This window comes from Monodon monoceros, unplaced genomic scaffold (assembly GCF_005190385.1).
Source record: "Monodon monoceros isolate NGI ecotype Baffin Bay Population unplaced genomic scaffold, NGI_Narwhal_1 Super_Scaffold_14, whole genome shotgun sequence".
Taxonomy (NCBI): domain Eukaryota; kingdom Metazoa; phylum Chordata; class Mammalia; order Artiodactyla; family Monodontidae; genus Monodon; species Monodon monoceros.
This window is the reverse complement of record NW_021703770.1, coordinates 31,828,562-31,848,904: the sequence shown is the minus strand read 5'-3', so window position 1 is coordinate 31,848,904 and position 20,343 is coordinate 31,828,562. Positions and strand designations below refer to the sequence as shown.

At 36.6% G+C, this 20,343-nt stretch overlaps 1 protein-coding gene across 1 annotated transcript in view; it reads right to left on the bottom strand.

The window, feature by feature from the left end:
* RRM2B (ribonucleotide reductase regulatory TP53 inducible subunit M2B) overlaps positions 1 to 20,071 on the bottom strand; it is a 34,055-nt gene extending 13,984 nt beyond the window's left edge. The window contains exons 1-6 of the mRNA XM_029223248.1: positions 19,933 to 20,071; positions 10,629 to 10,784; positions 6,988 to 7,104; positions 6,111 to 6,244; positions 5,436 to 5,530; positions 2,619 to 2,752 (exon numbers count right to left, since the gene is read on the bottom strand). Of these exons, the coding sequence (XP_029079081.1) occupies positions 2,619 to 2,752; positions 5,436 to 5,530; positions 6,111 to 6,244; positions 6,988 to 7,104; positions 10,629 to 10,784; positions 19,933 to 19,980 (684 nt within the window). The 5' untranslated portion in view covers positions 19,981 to 20,071. The remainder of the gene's footprint in view (positions 1 to 2,618; positions 2,753 to 5,435; positions 5,531 to 6,110; positions 6,245 to 6,987; positions 7,105 to 10,628; positions 10,785 to 19,932) is intronic.
* Between the last annotated feature and the right edge of the window lie 272 nt (positions 20,072 to 20,343).

Here is a 20,343-nt window from a genome sequence, read left to right as displayed (position 1 = left end):
ACACTGATGAAAGAAATTAAAGATGATACAAATAGATGGAGAGACATACCATGTTCTTGGATTGGAAGAATCAACATTTTGAAAATGACTCTACTACGCAAAGCAATCTACAGATTCAATGCAATCCCTATCAAACTACCACTGGCATTTTTCACAGAAGTAGAACAAAAAATTTCACAATTTGTATGGAAACACAAAAGATCCCGAACAGCCAAAGCAATCTTGAGAAAGACAAACAGAGCTGGAGGAATCAGGCTCCCAGACTTCAGACTATACTACAAAGCTACAGTAATCAAGACAATATGGTACTGGCACAAAAACAGAAATATAGATCAATGGAACTGGATAGAAAGCCCAGAGATAAACCCATGCACATATGGTCACCTTATCTTTGATAAAGGAGGCAAGAATATACAGTGGAGAAAAGACAGCCTCTTCAATAAGTGGTGCTGGGAAAACTGGACAGGTACATGTAAAAGTATGAAATTAGAACACTCCCTAACACCACACACAAAAATAAACTCAAAATGGATTAAAGACCTAAATGTAAGGCCAGACACTATAAAACTCTTAGAGGAAAACATAGGCAGAACACTATATGACATAAATCACAGCAAGATCCTTTTTGACCCACCTCCTAGAGGAATGGAAATAAAAACAAAAATAAACAAATGGGACCTAATGAAACTTAAAGCTTTTGCACAGCAAAGGAAACCATAAACAAGACCAAAAGACAACCCTCAGAATGGGAGAAAATATTTGCAAATGAAGCAACTGACAAAGGATTAATCTCCAAAATTTACAAGCAGCTCATGCAGCTCAATAACAAAAAATCAAACAACCCAATCCAAAAATGGGCAGAAGACCTAAATAGACATTTCTCCAAAGAAGATATACAGATTGCCAACAAACACATGAAAGAATGCTCAACATCACTAATCATTAGAGAAATGCAAATCAAAAGCACAATGAGATATCATCGCACACCGGTCAGAATGGCCATCATCAAAAAATCTAGAAACAATAAATGCTGGAGAGGGTGTGGAGAAAAGGGAACCCTCTTGCACTGTTGGTGGGAATGTAAATTGATACAGCCACTATGGAGAACAGTATGGAGGTTCCTTAAAAAACTAAAAATAGAATTACCATATAACCCAGCAATCCCACTACTGGGCATATACCCTGAGAAAACCATAATTCAAAAAGAGTCATGTACCAAAATGTTCATTGCAGCTCTATTTACAATAGCCAGGACATGGAAGCAACCTAAGTGTCCATCAACAGATGAATGGATAAAGAAGATGTGGCACATATATACAATGGAATATTACTCAGCCATAAAAAGAAACGACATTGAGTTATTTGTAGTGAGGTGGATAGACCCAGAGTCTGTCATACAGAGTAAAGTAAGTCAGAAGGAGAAAAACAAATACTATATGCTAACACATATATATGGAATCTAAGAAAAAAAAATGTCATGAAGAATCTAGGGGTAAGATGGGAATAAAGACACAGACCTACCAGAAAACGGACTTGAGGATATGGGGAGGGGGAAGGGTAAGCTGTGACAAAGTGAGAGAGTGGCATGGACATATATACACTACCAAACGTAAAATAGATAGCTAGTGGGAAGCAGCCGCATAGCACAGGGAGATCAGCTAGGTGGTTTGTGACCACCTAGAGGGGTGGGATAGGGAGGAAGGGAGGGAGGGAGACGCAAGACGGAAGAGATATGGGAACATATGTATAACTGATTCACTTTGTTATAAAGCAGAAACTAACACACCATTGTAAAGCAATTATACTCCAATAAAGATGTTAAAAAAAAAAAAAGAAGTGCAATACATGTTATGGACTCTAAGGTAGGGACAAGTTCAGGTTTCAAAGGAATACATAGAGCAAAGAGTGGTCAGTTTTACCTAATTGGGGTAGGAAAGTTTTAAGTGGCAACTTGTGAGAAGGTAATCAACAGATGAAAACAAAAATGGTAGAAAAGATGGAAAGAGTGTTGCAGACAGAGGGAGACAAGATTTAGTGACTGACTGGATACAGCAAAAAAAAAAAAAAAAAAGAAGCAATCTAAAATGACTCCCAAATTTCAAATTTGTATGACTGGGTAGAAGGTAGAGGCACTCAATGAGACAGAGAAAACAGGAAGAACACATTTCAGGAGAAAGATGATGAGCTTGATACTAGGTTTGAGATATCTGTGGAGCCTTCCAGGAGAAAACGTCTATCATGCACTTGAATTTATGGGTTTGGAGTTCAGGAAAGAATAACCAGGCTACAGATAAAGTTTTAGTTGTTATGAGCATCTAGGTGGCAGCTGATTCCATGGGAATAAATAAGATCAGCCAGGAAGTCATGTATAGGGAAGGAGAGCGACCAAAGTGGGAACCCAGGAGTACATTGGTACATAAGGATGGGCAGAGATTGAGGAGGAACAGTAAGAGAGGTAGGAAGAAAACACAGTCTTAAAATCCAAGGAAGAAATGACTTCCTGTTTTATTTTAATTAACAGGATATTTGTGTCACCATAAGTATTTTCAGCAGAAGGAAAAATAAATGAACAGCAGCTATGATTACAAATATAAGTAGAAGAATACTTCATTCCTTACTTCATCTCTGCTGATGAGTTCATTGGAAAAAGTAAGTCCAGGCATAAGTCCTCTTTTCTTTAGCCAGAATATAGCAGCAAAAGATCCCGAGAAGAAAATTCCTTCTACAGCAGCAAAGGCCACCACCCTTTCCCCTGGGAGACAAAAAATAGTTTCACTTTCTGAAATATCATATACTGCAGACATTTTCAAGCTTATATATGTATAATATATACTTTTACATATATTTTTTAATAATAATATCACAACTGTTTTGCCGAGAAATACAATCAACAAGTTAGTGCTGCGGCCAAGTCTTCAGAGGAGGAAGTTTGCCACCTCTACCTACTAGAGCAGAAAGGTATGTCAACTTCAGGTCTTAGGTCCAACAATGGACTCCTGCAGGTCTTGGAATATGGACAAAGGAGAGCCTTCCACACGCAAAAAAAGAGGTGATATATCTGTGCACCACACGTGCCTGTGAGTGCAGGTACGCGTTTGTTTGTTTTCTTTTTTTTTTTTGCAGGTACGTGTTTGTGAATGCAATATGTACATACATGTATGTTTGAACACTATGCTCTGTTGACCCTTTTGAAAACAAAAATAGCTCTTTAGACTAGTGACTTATTTGTTTTAGGATGGAGATTTATCATTAATTTAACATAGATTAGTATATTTTCATCTTGCTATTAATAAGGTAATAGGTATAATTGATTCATTTTTAATTGACATAAATGTGATGCCATGTGAATGTTCATCTATAAGGGAACTAGACTATAATTTTACACAAACTTTGAATAAGAGGAAAATTGTCATTTTAACTATTCTACGCATTCACATGAATGCTACAGAATGAAAATCACAACAGAAATAATTATAGAAGGCTATTCTTTTTGGAGAAGACTAAAGGATTATGAGGGGTAAATTTTACAAATTTTCAAGAATAGATGTGAGCTACAAATGTTCCAAAACATTTCTTCTAAAAGCTATAATGAATTGTAAAGACCTCATGATTTTAGAGATAGGAAAGTAGGATGCATTTTTAAGATACAGCTAACCTCTATGATGCAATGCAATAAGATTGTGTAACTCATACTTATTTTGATGTTTGAAATGTAATTTCATTACGTATATTAAGGTTGAATCTATATATTTAATGTTTTAAAGTTCTTTAAAGATATTTTAAAAAACTAAGCAGTATATCTCACTTTTTAAAAAAACTAAGCAGATTGTCACAGGATGACTGCCACCCTCCTCTATTTTCTCTATTTCTAGGTTACTTCTTTGGTAGTATCATGAAAGACATGCTTTTTGTGAGCCTGTCCATCATTTTCTATCCACACTAATCTTTTCAGTGCATATTGAACACCTTGACGTTTCCCTTTGTTTTTCTCTAAAGCCAATGTTTCTCAAAATGTGCTTCTCAATCCACTTGTGAGAAAATCAGCTGGGTATAAAATGCAGATCACTCTCTGGTGAGAACCAGGAATCGGCAGGATTTTTCCACAAATTCTCCAGATGATTTTATGCACACTGAGAATCACTGCTTTTCTCATTCTTGAAATGAACTGAAAGCAATGCAGACATATATGTTTCTTCCCTGATACACTACATCTTGCCCATATCTTACACTACATCACTGGTTCTCGACGTGTGGTCCAGGGATCCCTGGAGATCCACAGACCCAGGAGGTCTGTGAAGTCAAAACTATTTTCATAGTAATAATAAGACACTATTTATCTTTTTTACCATCATTCTCTCATGAATATACAGTGGTGTTTTCCAAAGGCTACACAACATATTCACAACAATCTGAAAAGTCTGGTAAAATACTTCTCCTTTTTCTAACTACATATCTGAAGGAGGTTGGATTTTCTTTATATACTTCAACCAAAACAACATTCTGCAACAAATTGAATGCAGAAGCAGATATAATCCAGCTATCCTCCTGTTAAATCAGACATTAAAGAGATTTGCAAAAATAAAAAACTAGGCCATCCTCATTCCAGTGAGAATGGAATGGCCAAAACTAGGCCATTCCAATTTTTTGGGAAAATACAGTGTTTCTTTTCATAAATATACATTATTTATTTCAAAATGCAATGGGTTATTACTGTTAATTTAATATGCGTTAATAATTAAATATTTTGAAAGTTTCTTGGCTTTAATTTCTAATATGAAAATAGCAATAGATATAACCAGTCCTCAATAATTTTTAAGAGTGCAAAGGAGTACTTAGACCAAAAATTTTGAGACCTTTTTCCCCACATGATGAATAAAACCAGAAAGTAAAGACAACCAATTGTGAAATAAATAAGAAAGGTACTTAGAGCTATTTAAATTAAATATCTAAATATTTTAATTAAATGTAATAAATATTTATATTATAAGAAACAATGTTAATCGCTTCCGTAAAAAAATGCTATTGGATCTCAACTCACCCAAAAGGGTGTTTGCGTTTAACTTATCTGTGAAAATTAAGCCTGTTATTGCAAACTGTTTCTTGCCTTAGTTGAGTGCACTAATTTACATATTTGTTCCCTGAAAAATGTTAAGACTTTGACTTGCTTTATTTTAGGGAAAATAAACATTACTGAAAGCATATAGTCTTGCTCTAATATTCTTGTCACAGTCTATGTGACTGATTCTTATTTACCTGTAATTATGCGCTGACATTTAACCTTTCAACTTTCAATTTAATAAACAGAATAGATAATAGATTTAGATTATTTTTCACCAGTTTCAAATTAATTCTTAGGAATAGTGATACTACACCATGTAAAATAGCATTGTATAACCCAAGGCTAATTTGATCATATATAAATTAAAGCTACATACCAAAAGTAGATTTTCTATCTGCTATCCATCGCAAGGCCCAATCTGCTTTTTTCTTAACATATGGCATTGTTTCAATTGCATTAAATAAAAATTCCCTGTAAAAACAAAAGATTAATGGCAAAGTTATTCACTTGGTTTTTTGGGTTTTTTTTTTTTGTTTTTATCTTTGGCTGCGCCACACGGCTTGCAGGATCTTAGTTCCCCGACCAGGGATTGAACCCAGGCCCTCAGCAGTGAAAGCGCCAAGTCCTAACCACTGGACCACCAGGGAATCTCCAATTTACTTGTTTTTAATCAGACTATATTTGATTCTATGCAATTCTATGGTATGCAACAGACCTGTAGTTTTTCTGTATTTTTGCATGTCCATAAAATATAGAAGTGAAAGTAAAACTCAAATTAGTGCTTTGGATCTGGTCTTATACAAAATTGACTAAATTAGAATATTTAATTTCTAAACAGAACAGTGTGTGAACAGTTTTTTAAGATATACTATCCAAAGATTTACTGGTCCTATACAAGTTTTTTTTAATCTAACACATTATTAAGCAATAGAAAATATTGTACTCCTAAACTTCCATATTTGAATAATCGTTCCCTAATATTTAGTTCCTTAATATTAACATAATCAAGCAATAGGATAAACCTTTGTAAATAAAATCCCAGCAGTAATACCTTTTCTTAGGATCTCTGATGTAAGTGTCTATTAGCAAACTGTACATCTCTGAGTGAACATTTTCGATGAGAATTTGAAAGCCATAGAAACAGCGAGCCTCTGGAACCTGCACCTCCTGACTAAAGCGCTCCACCTAAGAAGATAAGGGAAACAAATATATCCAATTCTATGGGCTCTCATTAAACACTGCAAATCAGAATCTGGACATCAGAATTACCACTTAAAAATCACCTGTCATGCCACAGACAGGTCAGAAAGACCTTATGAATTATTTTAAGCAGTACTACTTAATCCATCAACCCTCCACAATTAGTTGCATACTATATTCTTAAGCAATTAAATAAACTGACCTATTAGGTGGAGATGCTGCCTATAAAGCCAAATAAATTTCAGAACATCTACCAAAAATAATTATTTTGCTTTGTAGAATTGACCTTAAGTACATCTACTGAAGCCCCTACAAGCTTATAATGAAAATTTGCATCTTCCCATTCTTTTTAATAAGAAAGCATGTCTTCTAACCAACCATAATAGAAGTTTAAAAATGGGAAGCCAGACCCAGTGCTCTATTGCAGAGCTCTGGAAAGATTATTAAGGTGCAGGTTCTCTATTAGGATTACTATCTAAGGGTAAATTCAAACTCATGCTTATGCCTTGTAAGTAGTTTTGATTGGTACAATATGCTTGATTTCATGATATTTTGGGGGGTCAAATAACAGAAATGTATCCTTGCCTCTGACACTTCATCAGAAAAAATTTTTTCAAGAGTTAAGTTCATTTCTAAGACATCATTTTTCAGACTCAGTCTGATTATCTTACCACCATTACTATCATTTAACTGCTGAATGAGAACAAAAGTGGAAACAAAAATCTTACCAAATTTTCATTCACAATTCCGTCACTGGCTGCAAAAAAGGCTAAGATGTGAGAGATAAAATACTTCTCTTCTGATTTAAGCTTGTTCCAGTGAGGGAGATCCTTTGATAAATCAACCTGAAATAAAAAGATTTTCGAAAGTTTTAACTTAAATTCTTCTCAAAGTATGGAAAACTGACTTCCATTTCAATGTTAAGGTGGGACATCTCATTGGCAGTAAAATGTGAAAAAGAAAAAAATTTCATCATTCTTGGTATAGACTGAGTATTTGTGTCCCCGCAAAGTCCATATTGAAACCTAATCCTCAATGTGATGATATTTGGAGGTGGAGCCTTTAGGAAGTGATTAGGTCACCCTCATGAATGGCATTAATGCCCTTATAAAGAGACCTCAGAGAGCTCCTTTGCCCCTTCTGCCATGTGAGGACATAGCAAGAAGACAGCTGTCTATGAAACAGGAAGCAAGCCTTCACCAGATATCAAATCTGCAGGCACCTTGATCTTAGAATCACCAGCCTCCAAAACTGTGAGAAATAAATTTCTGTTGTTTGCAAGCTATCTACTCTATGATATTATTATAGCAGCTCAAACTAAGAAAATTACAAAGGAACAGAACAAAATTAAAACATTATGAAGACATCTATCTTCTAGCTAATTGAGAAGCTGGCCAGGATGTCCTTTCAAAATATGAAAATTAACCTATTCTCACCACAAAAAAGAAATGGTAACTATGTGATGGGATACAGGTGTTAGCTTATACTATGGTGGTAATCATTTTGCCATACATAGTGTATCAAAGCAATACGTTGTACACTTTATACCTACACAATGTTATATGTCAACTATATCAATAAAGCTTGGGGGAAAGCCAAAATCTGGAAGCAATTAAGGAAGAGGCAAAATGGGGAAAGAGTAGAAACAGTCAAGAAGGAACTGAGGTGAATAAACTAATGCCTTTCAGCAGCCATTTCTTTAACATATTATACATATTTACCATTGTGTTAGACAGATAACTAGGCACTTGCTAAGCAATTGTAGCTGCTACCTTACTGCTGACTAATCTACTTTTATACCCAGAAGTAATGTCAGGCACATAACAATCTGGGTTTTAAAACAATTTATAGATATGGCTTCCTCTGGAAATAGAAATATTTTGGAAAATGTTTATTAGAACTAGTCCTTGGAATTAATAGAAATGTACTCTAGAGTTTGGTGAAATTTACAATTGTAAAATAGTCTTTAAATGTACCTTGTAGATATCATTTTGTCTCAGGAAGATCTCCTAAGTATGTTTCATAATAACCTCATAAACATTTGAAATATGTAATTGTCTTTTGTCCTTCTTTTATTTATTCTAACAAAGCCCTAATCTCTTTCACCATTCCAAAAAAAGACTAAAGTTTCATCCTTTCAATCATTTGTGTTCTTTTCCAAAGTCCTTTTTCTCATTACTTTATTTTTTAAATGTTTCCTGAGCACCAACTACATGCCAGACACTGTGCTAAATGTTGGGGATACAATGGAGCAGAGAGGAAATATTTGTATACATCTTTTAAAATATGTAAGCTAAAAATCATGTCCTATTCTATTAAGAGTTCACTCGGGTTTAACTGACATCTTCCTGGTTTTTGTGTATTATACTCCTGATACTAAATTTTAATATTACAATATGCTCTCTCTTAAATATTAAACTTATCTACATTAGTCATTTTCCATTCCTAAAAGGTAAAACTTTTCGCCCAGCTTTATCTCATTTGAATAAATTCTCAATTTTACAATCTAAAGATTGATTACAAACTACTGGTTAACAGAACTGCCTGGGTAGCTTTGAAAAAAAAACCCAAACACCAGAACTTTATCTTCTGAATCAAGGCTTCGATGATCAGGCATATTTAGGAATAAAGCTAAATCACTGATAAAACAATGAAATCTAGAGTTGATTAAACTGTAACTTACATAATTTGTTTAAATGAATAATATGTGGAACTAAAAATGTGTTTGACTTCCCAATTAATTATGTATTTGAATCTTTCTATCAGCTGTCTATAAAACATGTACCAACTTTATATTTTAATTTTTAAAAATTAGTGTTTTTTAAGTCATAGTACTACACATATTACATTTCCTAAAAGATGCAAGAAATTTTTTCATGAATTAAAAAAACCCAGGTATCACAAGTACTTTTTTAACATGATGAATGAAAAAGCCACCTATGTACTCCGTTTGTTCTCTTAACCACATCTCACAAAAAACTTTCTAAAAACCACAGTTAGAGACAGTCAGGTGTGCCTAGCACTATGGCCCAATTTGAAAATGCTGAGTTTGGGTTTGGGTTGGTTTTTTGCTCTACATGTCAACTACAATATAACAAAGATGTTAATAACGTTAACAAATATAAAATAACAAAGATGGGTAGGTGGGTAAAATCAATGTAACAGAAGCTTCAAAAATTGGCGCCTTCTGATTTCTAGTATAAATCTCCCCCCTTCTGTGTAAAATAATAGCTTACATTTATTTGGTGCTTGCTAAATGCCAAGTAACATTCTACACATCTAGTTAATCCTAACAACCAGAACTAGGTACTATTAGCCCAATTTACTGATGAGGATACACAGAGAGGTTTCACAGAGCAACTTTGCCAGTGGCACAGCTAGTATGTGGTAGAGCCAGGATTTGTACCTAGGCAGCCTGGTTCCAGAGTCTGCATTCTCAACAGCATATGTAAAGAGTCAATTTCTCAAAAAACAGATAAATAAACAGACAGTTCCAAATATATCTAAACAAATAGATATATCTATCTATATAGATAAATATGCACACACAGAGAACAGAGTGCTGTACAGGTATCATCCATCGTATTCAAAAATTAAGACAATGATTATTTGCAGACTATGGAGCAACTGCTTGCATGACCAACTGCCCTTTTACCAAACCAGCGAGGATCTTCTGATTTGCTGTGTTCAACTCATTTCCTAGGCGGAAATTGCCACACTACAAGAAAACATTCCACAGCTGTCCTGTCTGTTGGCACAGCTGTGCCAGGTTTGATGTGGCTGAGGGCAGGGCCAGGCTGGGAGGAGCACTGTGAATTCAGGCCAGCACCTCAGAAGCGAGTGCCCTGCCCAGGCAAACTCCCCATGTGACAGCTCCTTCTGCACCATCAGATGAGCCTCTCATCTGAAAGGAGGGTCTCTAAGGCTTTCACTATTTCATGCTTTAGCTATGGCTGCAATTTTATTTATTCCACTAACCATAAGTAAAGACTAGTCTTATTTGGTCACAGCAAACCAAAACTCTGTTTAAAAATGGAAAATGTTCTGAAATATATTGGAGGTAAAATTCTGGCAGACTGAGATGACATTTTTCAGCAGAAAACATGTTTATAGACAGTAATCTAAACACAAAACATTGCAGAACCCTGTATTTAGTATTTAGTACTATTTAGTACTAATAGTATTTAGTACTATTTAGTACTTAGCACTATTTAGTACAAATAGTATTTGTATTTCAAACATTATCTTATACAACTGATCTTATTCAATGTACCTTATAATGTAAGTTAAACATTTTTAATGTCCTGCAACAGAAAATGTGAACACTGCACTAGAGAACATGTTTGCTGATGACGGTGCTGCTACTTACCTCTTCTGCTGTCCAGAAGGAGGCCTGTGCCTGTTTATACATTTTCCAAATGTCAGGGTACTGGATTGGAAAGATGACAAATCGGCGAGAACTCTTTCTTAGGAGTGGCTCTTCATTTGACTTTGCTTCATTTTCGTTGGTATCTGAAGATAACCTCTGTGAAAAATAAAGTACAAGCACCCATTTTATGGAGAGATTTCCTCTTTATTCACATCTAAACACACATCTGGGGAAGTTCGGGATACAGCATCGTTTTGGGAGCCAGTGTCCCCAGCTTGAATCCTTACTGTTATGTGGTAGCTGGTTAATGGTGTTTGCTTAGTTGTGTGGCTATAGGAAGTTCCTTAACTTCTCTGAGCCTTGGTTTCCTCATCAGTAAAATAATACCTACCTTAGAGGTTAATTGTGATGATTAAAAGTGTTTTAAACAGAGGCTGGTGCATAGTAATCTCTCAAAATATTATTGTCATTATTGTTACTTTGAGGATAAGTATAAAATTAGACCCATAAACGTCACAGTGGACAAATTTCTAAAGTTGTAGACAAAATGCCCCTTCAGTGCCTCTCACAGAGACGGAATGCTGGCATGAATAGGCTACTGTTATAAGCTACTTTTTAAATTTTAATGTTTTCTTTTCTAATATTAACTGAAATTATAATACTTATCTGAAAACTCCTTACCAAAAACTTAGTAGCCTTTGTTTGTCTGACCCTTCCCATGTACCAATTGGTTTTTGCTATTTACATGTTAACATTCCTTTACTGCATATGGTCTCACTGGGGCTGTCTCAAAGCTCTATGGGATAAAGTAAGAAACACATACCTAAATACATACTGCTTGGAAAGAGGATGGCACTCTAAAAGGGGACAGTGCCATATATGTGTGTGTGTGTGTATATATATATATTTTTTTTTTTTTTAAATAATCAGCAAGAGAGCAGAGACCAGTTTTTATATATTGTGGTGTTCCCAGAGTACTGTGTCAAGTGTAACATCAATAAACATTAGCTAAGTAAGTGAATGGGCTGTTAATTTCTCTTTACCTTGTGCTCAGATTACTGGATACCTTTAGATTTTTAAAAATTTAACATAAGACCACAATACATTAGTGAAATAACCTAATAACCACTCAAAGCAAGCCTCCTCTGAGTGCCCTCACATCTCCTCCTCCTCCCACTACACCAAAGGCCTGGATTAGGTGCCTAACATAGCACATAGCTCACTGCAATTTAATTCCCTGTTACTTCTCTACAGTCTCTTCTAGCCCATGCTTCTTAACAGCAAAAACCAACTTTACACTTGTGGAATCCCTAGAGCCTAGCATAGTACCTGGCACTTACTCAATATTCATTCCACAAATATTTAAGCAAATTTTTAAAACGGAAGTGGTCAAGTTTTTTGTTTGTTTGTGTTGCCATTGAGGGCTCTGCAATCTCAAAAAAGCCGTAAGATCCTGACACTGCAGTTCCAGGCTCTAGAACAGGAGATACACATAAGACCATGTCCTCTGGGTCCGGTATTGAGGCTGCTTTTGAACTGTCACCACACAGATGCTTTATATACGTTATTCTGCTTAATCTGTACAAGTCAGTCAAATAGTAACAGTATTCCCATTTTACAGATGGGACAACTAGGTCTTGAAGTACATAAATAACATACCCAGGATCCCACAAGTGGTAAGTGGCAGAAATAAGATTAGAACTGAGATAGGTCTGAACTCAAAGCCTTGCCTTAAACTACATCCATACATATGTATGGATGGCAGCTAGTAGGGCCAGCCTACATCTAAAAACCAGAATTCAAAACAGTGAGATAACTAAAGTTAAAAAGAGTAAACACTACAATTAACCCTTGAACAACACAGGTTTGAATTGCACAGGTCCACTTACATGTGAATATTTTCCAATAAAAACTACAATACTATTCCATCCACAGTTGGTTGACAATCAGTGGGTGCAGAACCATAGATACAGAGTGCCAAATGAAAAGTTATATGTGGATTTTCAACTGCACCAAGGGTCAGTGCCCCTAACCCCCAGGTTATTCAAGGGCCAACTGTAATATCTCCTACTAAGCAAAATTAATTTAACAAATGGTACTGATGTAACCAGTGAAATGACAGGAGGAGGAAATCACCAAATTTGATTTTAGGAAAAAGCAAGAAAAATAAAAATGATTTCATTATAAATAAAGTTGAAAGAACCAAAGCGATCCTTTGGTTCTTACCAGCCAAACTGATAAGGCTTAAAGCAGTGATTTTTAACTGGTGCAAGCTTCAAAAATCTCAGAGTAAAACTTTCTCAAAATGCATTCGCCTTCTCCTTTACCAGGTTAAAATCACTACGTATAATGAGATCATTGAAGTGTGCTGTTGATGAGGATGTATTTCACAGGTGAATGATAAGACAGTAAAGGTAAGATTGAAAATCAACACTTTGGAAATTGCCGCCTCTATGGCAGAATGTGAAGTGAACCAAATGACCATATTTCACTCTACACTGTTCATTAAAGTACAAAATTGTGTTCACTTACAATAAGCACAAAGTATTATTCATGTCTTTAGGTAAGTCATTTAATCTGATCATCATCACTTGTTTAGGAGGGTTGTTAAGAAAAGAAGCTGAATGAGGAGATACTGCCACGTAAAGAGAGGGGCTTTCACGAACATAGACTTTTGAACTGGGTTAGAGATGACATATTGCTTATTTTCCTGAAGCTAAGAAAAATCCACACACATTTTAAAACAATGTCAGGAGAACCACACATCCCAAAGTTCTAGGCTCTGCAGGGTATTCTCTGTGGATGTGGGCTAAGAACCCATATTTTAGAAGAAAAAACAATATGAAAAAAGGCATGATGGCATATGACATTTTTAAGAATTGGAAGTAACTTTCTATATCTGGACTTTATGGTATGTGGAGGACGACAGAAGAAGATAAACCAGAAAGGCAGAAAACACTTCACAATGACTTTTCCAAGTGTGCTCTTAAGAACTATGTGGTCCCTCTAGTGTCACAAACATTAGATTTAAAATTTCACTCTAAAATGTGTTTTTACAAGGACCTACTGTATAGCATAGGGAACTATACTCAATCTCTTGTAATAACCTATAATGGAAAAGAATCTGAAAAAGAATACATATACATGTATAACTGAATCACTTTGTTGTACACTGTAAACTAACACATTGTAAATTAACTATACTTCAATTAAAAAATAATAAATGTTTTAAATCATTTAAAACAGTAATAAAAGTAACTGACAGAAATGTTTTATACCATACAGAAAGGTAGCCACTAATGCATGGACTTGTGTTTCCAGGTTGTCCTTTTTTTTTTTTTTTGGATGAACTCAGATGAAAGTTTCTCTAGCTATCTCTGCTTAACTGAAGAATAACACGAGATTAAAGACAGGCAGTTAAAAACAACAACAACAAAAACCCTGTAAACATTTGTCTCTATTTTTCAGGCATGACCCAAGATTTTTTTTCAAAACCAACCAAAAAGGAAAAAACAATAATGCTAATAGTAACAATAACATAATAGTAGCTCTCTTGTTCGAAGTTAAGAACTGTTAGTTGAAAACTGGTTAAATTAAGGAATCACAAGAAAAGTATATATGCCTTAAACTATTTGATTTCACTTAAAACATTTACATTTATTTGCTAATCTTCTGCTATAAGGCCAAAACGTTGTCGTTGTCACACTGATTGGAGTCCCAAGACTTTCTGACATTAAGACAGCACAACGCAACACCTATACTTTCTAGTTTTAACACACTTAGGGTAGCACAATCTCAGTGCAAAATCCTTATCTCTTTTATGATTCTCCCCAATCTTTTTATACTTGTTTGCTTACATCTAATTCTACAGAATTTGTTAACAATTCATGTTTATTGAATTTTCCAAAGCTCTCAGTTTAAGTTTTCATAGAAAAAACTTTCTTTTCATACTCACATATTACTAGTTTCCACATATTTAATTAAATTACAGTCACTACAGGACTTGCCTGGTGGTCCAGTGGTTAAAGAATCCACCTTCCACTGCAAGGGACACTGGTTCGATACCTGGTCGGGGAAGTAAGATCCCACATGCTACGGGGCAACTAAGCCCACGCACCACAACTACTGAGCCCACATCCAGCAAACTACAGAGCCCAAGCACTGCAACTAGAGAGAAGCCTGCATGCCACAACGAAGAGCCCACGCACCAAAACAAAAGATCCCGTGTTCCGCAACTAAGATCAGACGCAGCCAAAAATAAAATAAATTAATTAAAAAATTCAAAAATGAATAAATTAGTTAGTCATTACAAAACAAGTACTACTGGTATAAACAGCACTGGAAATAAAGACTGCTGATCCTGGTGGCAACAGAAGTACGTGAGTGCATCAGACAGCAGCATACTAGCCATATGCATTTTGAATGCTACGGGTATCCACATATTTTACAGGGTTGATAAATCCACAGAATTGGCCAGTAGTGAATTAAGAGAACTTCTGAAAAATACGTGAGGTAATTCTTTACTAAGTTTGATATAAATCTTCAACTATCATCTATACACCAACTTAAAGTGATGGGTTCATCAAAACAGACTTACTATTCCATTGATTTTATAAGTAATTATAAAATAATATATAAAATATATTATATATAATAATATATATAAGTTATATATATTAACTTAATTAACTTATTATATTATACAAGTTATATATATTACTTAGCTTATTATATATAATAATATATATGTTATATTATTATTTTATACTTATTTTATACTTATTATTTATACTTATTATTTTATACTTATTTATACTTATTATTATATATAATATATATAACTTATATATAACTTATACATATTAATATATAATATAATATAATATATAATTAATTATATATATCAATTAATAATTAATATATATAATTAATTATATATTAATAATTTATATAATTAATTCTATTATATAATTAATAATCAATATAAGTATATATTATATAATTATTAATATAATTAATATATAATATAATAATATATATTATTATATTATTATAACTTATAAGTTATATTACATTATTAACTTATTATTATATTATTATATTATATAAGTTATATATAAACTTAATTAACTTATTATATATAATAATATATATAAGTTATATATATTAACTTAAAAATTATACTAATAAAATAGACAAAAGTCAATTTTATCAATTAGTGTTGTACTTATGATTTTTTTTGGAAAATTGGCCTAGGTTTTAAACCATGCAAGGGCCTTGAATGTAAATATATATGAATTTTGCCATAGCTATTTTCCTATCGCCATTTGATACAACTATTTTGACAATTTCTTTTTTACTCAGTGTCATCATTTTGACAAAAAGAAGCAAACAAAACATTTTTTAACTTTCAGCTGTTAAAATACGTACTCCATCTCCAAGCTTTATCTGAGGTTAAGGGGGATGTGCCTATTTTTTGCATTTTAAATGGATATTAAGATGTTGATTTTTTGGAAAATGTTGGAGCAGGTCAAAGTGGTCTGCTTTGATATATAACACTTTGGCATCTGGCCTTAGCATGCAGTCTACTGGGAGCCATTGAAAGTTTTTAATCAGGTAAGGAACAGAATCAGATTTGTTTTATAATCACTTTTGGAGAAATGTGGCTAGATTAGAAGAGAAATTGGAGGTGGAGATAACAATGAAAAGATTATTGCACTATCCATCTCTTGCCTGAACGAGGATATCAGCTCCAGAAACACAAAAGACTGATTTAAGGGATATTCAAAAGTAGATTTAATAATTCCTGCTAAAATTTGGATTCTGGACAACAGGATAAGGAAGAGTTGAAGATGCCCTTGAGGTTTCCAGCTCCAACAACTGGATGATCAAAATGAGAAATAAGAGATTCAGAAAGTGCTCAGCACCTGGAGAATAACTGAATCAGACAAAAACTCTTACTTCTCACATTAGATGTTTAACAAAAGCTTAATTTGAATTAACTCCCCCCACCAACCCAAGCCATAACAAGTTACGAACACAAAAGCCTTTTAAAAATCACTCTGGTCGGGCTTCCCTGGTGGCGCCGTGTCCGCTGCCGATGCAGAGGAAACGGGTTCGTGCCCCGGGCCGGGAAGATCCCACATGCCGCGGAGCGGCTGGGCCCGTGAGCCATGGCCGCTGGGCCTGCGCGTCCGGAGCCTGTGCTCCGCAACGGGAGCGGCCACAACAGTGAGAGGCCCCCGTACCGGGAAAAAAAAAAAAATCACTTTGGTCAATAAAAAAGATAATAGGCTCAGTTTCAAGATATCCAGAAGGCAGCTGAAAATATAACACTATGGTAGTAGGCAGAGGCACTACCTCCCTCCTTCCTAATGGAGTAGTGATCCTATGAGTAGTCGCCAAGAGGATGGATGTGATTATTCAGGGAGAACATATAGAGCAGCAGCAGCACAGCTGAGAATGCAGACTATCTCTCTTCACAGAAAAAGGGCAGATGGAAGAAGAGCCAGCTGGGATTAAAACTGGCTGAAATGGATGTAAAGCAAAGGTAGAAGTGACCTGACTTGGCTAAAGCAAGGATCAACAGATGAGACAGAAAGGATCTACACTGTGGATTTCAATTGGGCTAAGATGTTTGGAGTTTTCTGCGCCAAAGATTTTCAAATATCTGGGGGGCTGGGAGGCTCAGACTTCAACTCTCCTCACAGGCATTCATTGTGGAGCACAGTTTAAAATCATTCCTGGGAATTCCCTGGCGGTCAGTGGTTAAGACTTTCACTGCTGAGGGCTCGGGTTCGATCCCTGGTTGGGGAATTAAGATCCCACAAGCCCCGCGGCACGGCCAAAAAAAAAAATCATTCCTATGGAGAGTCATGGAGAGTTTCTGGGTAGGAATTAACATGAATTAGGATGCCATGAGAAAGATAACTTGGACATCCCTGTGTAGGTTAAATTAGAAAAGAAAAAACATAGATTTTGGTAGCAACTATAGTGTCGATTTCAGAGGTAGAAATGACAGCCTGAATTAAGATGTGGCAGTTAGCGTGAAAAAGCTGCTTGAACAGGACTTTGCCAGTCTGAGGAGCTGGGCAGGTTTTGGTGGGAAATGAGACCCTTTTGGGAGTATTTATTTGAGGGGAGTGACACAGAGGCACAGGTTTAATGATGGATTAATTTGGCAGTGGTAAACAGGATTGGACAGCAGGTAAGACCGGAAGTAGACAAATTTGTTGTAACTGCATAAGTGTTAAGTGAGAATGTGAAATAGCTTCTCATCGTCATTCCTTGGCAACATTCCACCGTCTTTTTCAGAATGGTGCTTCCTGTTTCTGGTCACCTGGTCCCAAGAGTTACTAGGACATGCTAGGGCACCCATCTAGATCAAGATTCCCCAGCTAGCACTCACCCTGCTCTGATCTAGGCTGGCATTCTACACAGCCCCTCCCTCCCATCCACCTCCAATTTCACCACTTTCATTTGCTTGCCTTCACCTCTCTCCTATTCTTCAGGTGAAGTAGAATATTTGGATGCTGTCAGAACCATACACTATTTGTAGGTGTTTTCATTTTCCTATTCCCACCAAATCTAATAAAACAGATGGAATACTGGCCTAGGAATGAGAACTTGGTTTTAAACCTAGCTCTGCTACTAATTTGTGTGGTCCTGGGCATATCATTTCATCTTTTCTGGCCTAAACTTTCTTACCTTGAAAATAGGGACTATCAATTAGATTAATGATAGTTAATTTTGAGAAACTATAAAAACTTTGAACCCCCTTTCTCAGGAGATTCACAGCTGCACATACAAAATCTACAAACTTCAGGAGAGTCATAAACCCCCTTCAAGGTATAAACTCTTCAAGGCAGTGTTTTTAAAATATGTGTACCAGGATCACCTGAAGTGCTTGTTAAAAATGCAGTCCCAGACCCATCCCAAGAGATTTTGATTCACTACATCTGGGGCATAGGCCCAGTAATTTACATTTTTTTACAATGTTTTCCAGGTGATTCTGCTGCAGGTGGCCCATGCTGCACCAATATATCTAGAGAAAAAAAGTACTTAAGGCACCCTTGCATTTCGAGTTAAAAACTGTGGAAGAGGTGCTCACTAAAATTATTTCTAGATCTAAAGTACTGCCTCTGTCTTTGTGGGTCTGTATCAAGATAGGGATAATAAATAAAAATTAACTTCCAGGTCTTAAATCTCAATAAGTGTTAGTACTACTAGCACAAACAAAAATATTTGAGTTGTCCCATTACAGTGGGGAAATTGGTACTAAATATATTTGTTTCAAGAGGGGAAGAAAAAGTTTGAGGGCTATTTACAATTTGTTAACTAGCTATTAAATGTTTACAAAGTCAAAATAAAATAAAATAAAATCCCAAATCTGTAATCTACAACTTTCTGAAGAAATGTAGGGCCAAGCAAGTGTCTCTGTGAACTGAAACTCTATTAAAATAATCAGATACCACACACAGCAACAGGTTTAGAAGTATTTACAGAATAACAGGGTATGAAAATTATAGTGCAACAATTTGAACTACCCTACAACCCTACAATCTAATGAATCCCAGCTTATTTACAGTTGCTATGTACCTCTACTAATATAGAAGCAGAGAAGATGAACACGTTAACTAAGGTTTTTATTAAGCACCCACAACTTCTGTGGCACTTTGCATAAAGCATTTTACTTAATTCTCTGTGAAGGAAGTATCATTTCCACCATATAAACGAAGATAGTGATACCCAAAGATTCACAGCTAGTTTAGCCGGGTCTGAGAAAACTGGCCTCCTAACCTGATCATTTCATTGTTATGAGGATTTCCCGACGCCATTCTACCTATCATCTCCACCCCATCCACCTGTGTCAATTTCCACAGGCATCCTTCCAAGTCCTTTTACCGATCCCAGAGATGGCATGCATTTCTCCAGCAGAGCCACCAGTCCTCGGCCCTTGCCTCAATTTCCCCGGCTAGGGCTCCAGAACAGGGAAGGATGGGAGAGGGGTGCGCTTTGCCCCGGTCTGAAGTCTCAGAGCATCGCCTTTGGGTAGCCCCGGAACAGAGCAGTGGAGCAGAAACCCGGCTCGCTCCTCACCCCTCCCCGGGGACTGCCTCCCGGGCGCTCGAAAAGACGAAACCCGTCTGCAGCGAGGACTCGAAGCCGGGCCTACACCAGGTTTCAGAAGGCAATGAATAAAATTTCTCACAGCGCTCCTGCACCTTGCAGTTCCCCGCCGCAACCCGCAATCTAGAGGCCAGTCGTGACTGGGGGCGGGAGAGGAAGCAGCAGCAATGTTTACCTCCTCCTGCTGGGGCCTGGACGTTTCCGGCCTTTCCGCGTCTCCCATCGCGCAGACTCCGCCAGAGCTACGAGAGCAGAGGGAACCAAGTGCCTCAGGCCACCTCCACCTGGGACAGAACCAAGTAGCCGGCGGGTCCTCTGAGTCGGCCCCGACCCCTCCTACTCCTGCCGGCCCCGCCCCACTCCACTCTGTCGACCTCACTTTCTCGCCTGCCCATTGAGGGACTGTCCCAGCTCTGGCCTGGCCCCGCCTCCCCGGCCTCAGGGACCCGCCTGCTCCGGCCGGCCCCGCCCCACTCCGCGGCGCCGGCCCCCCCCCCCCCCTGTTTAATAAGGGTCCCTCCCTGCGCCTGCCGGCCCCGCCTCTCCCGCCTCCGGGCCCCGCCCCGCTGCGCCGGCCCCATCTCCC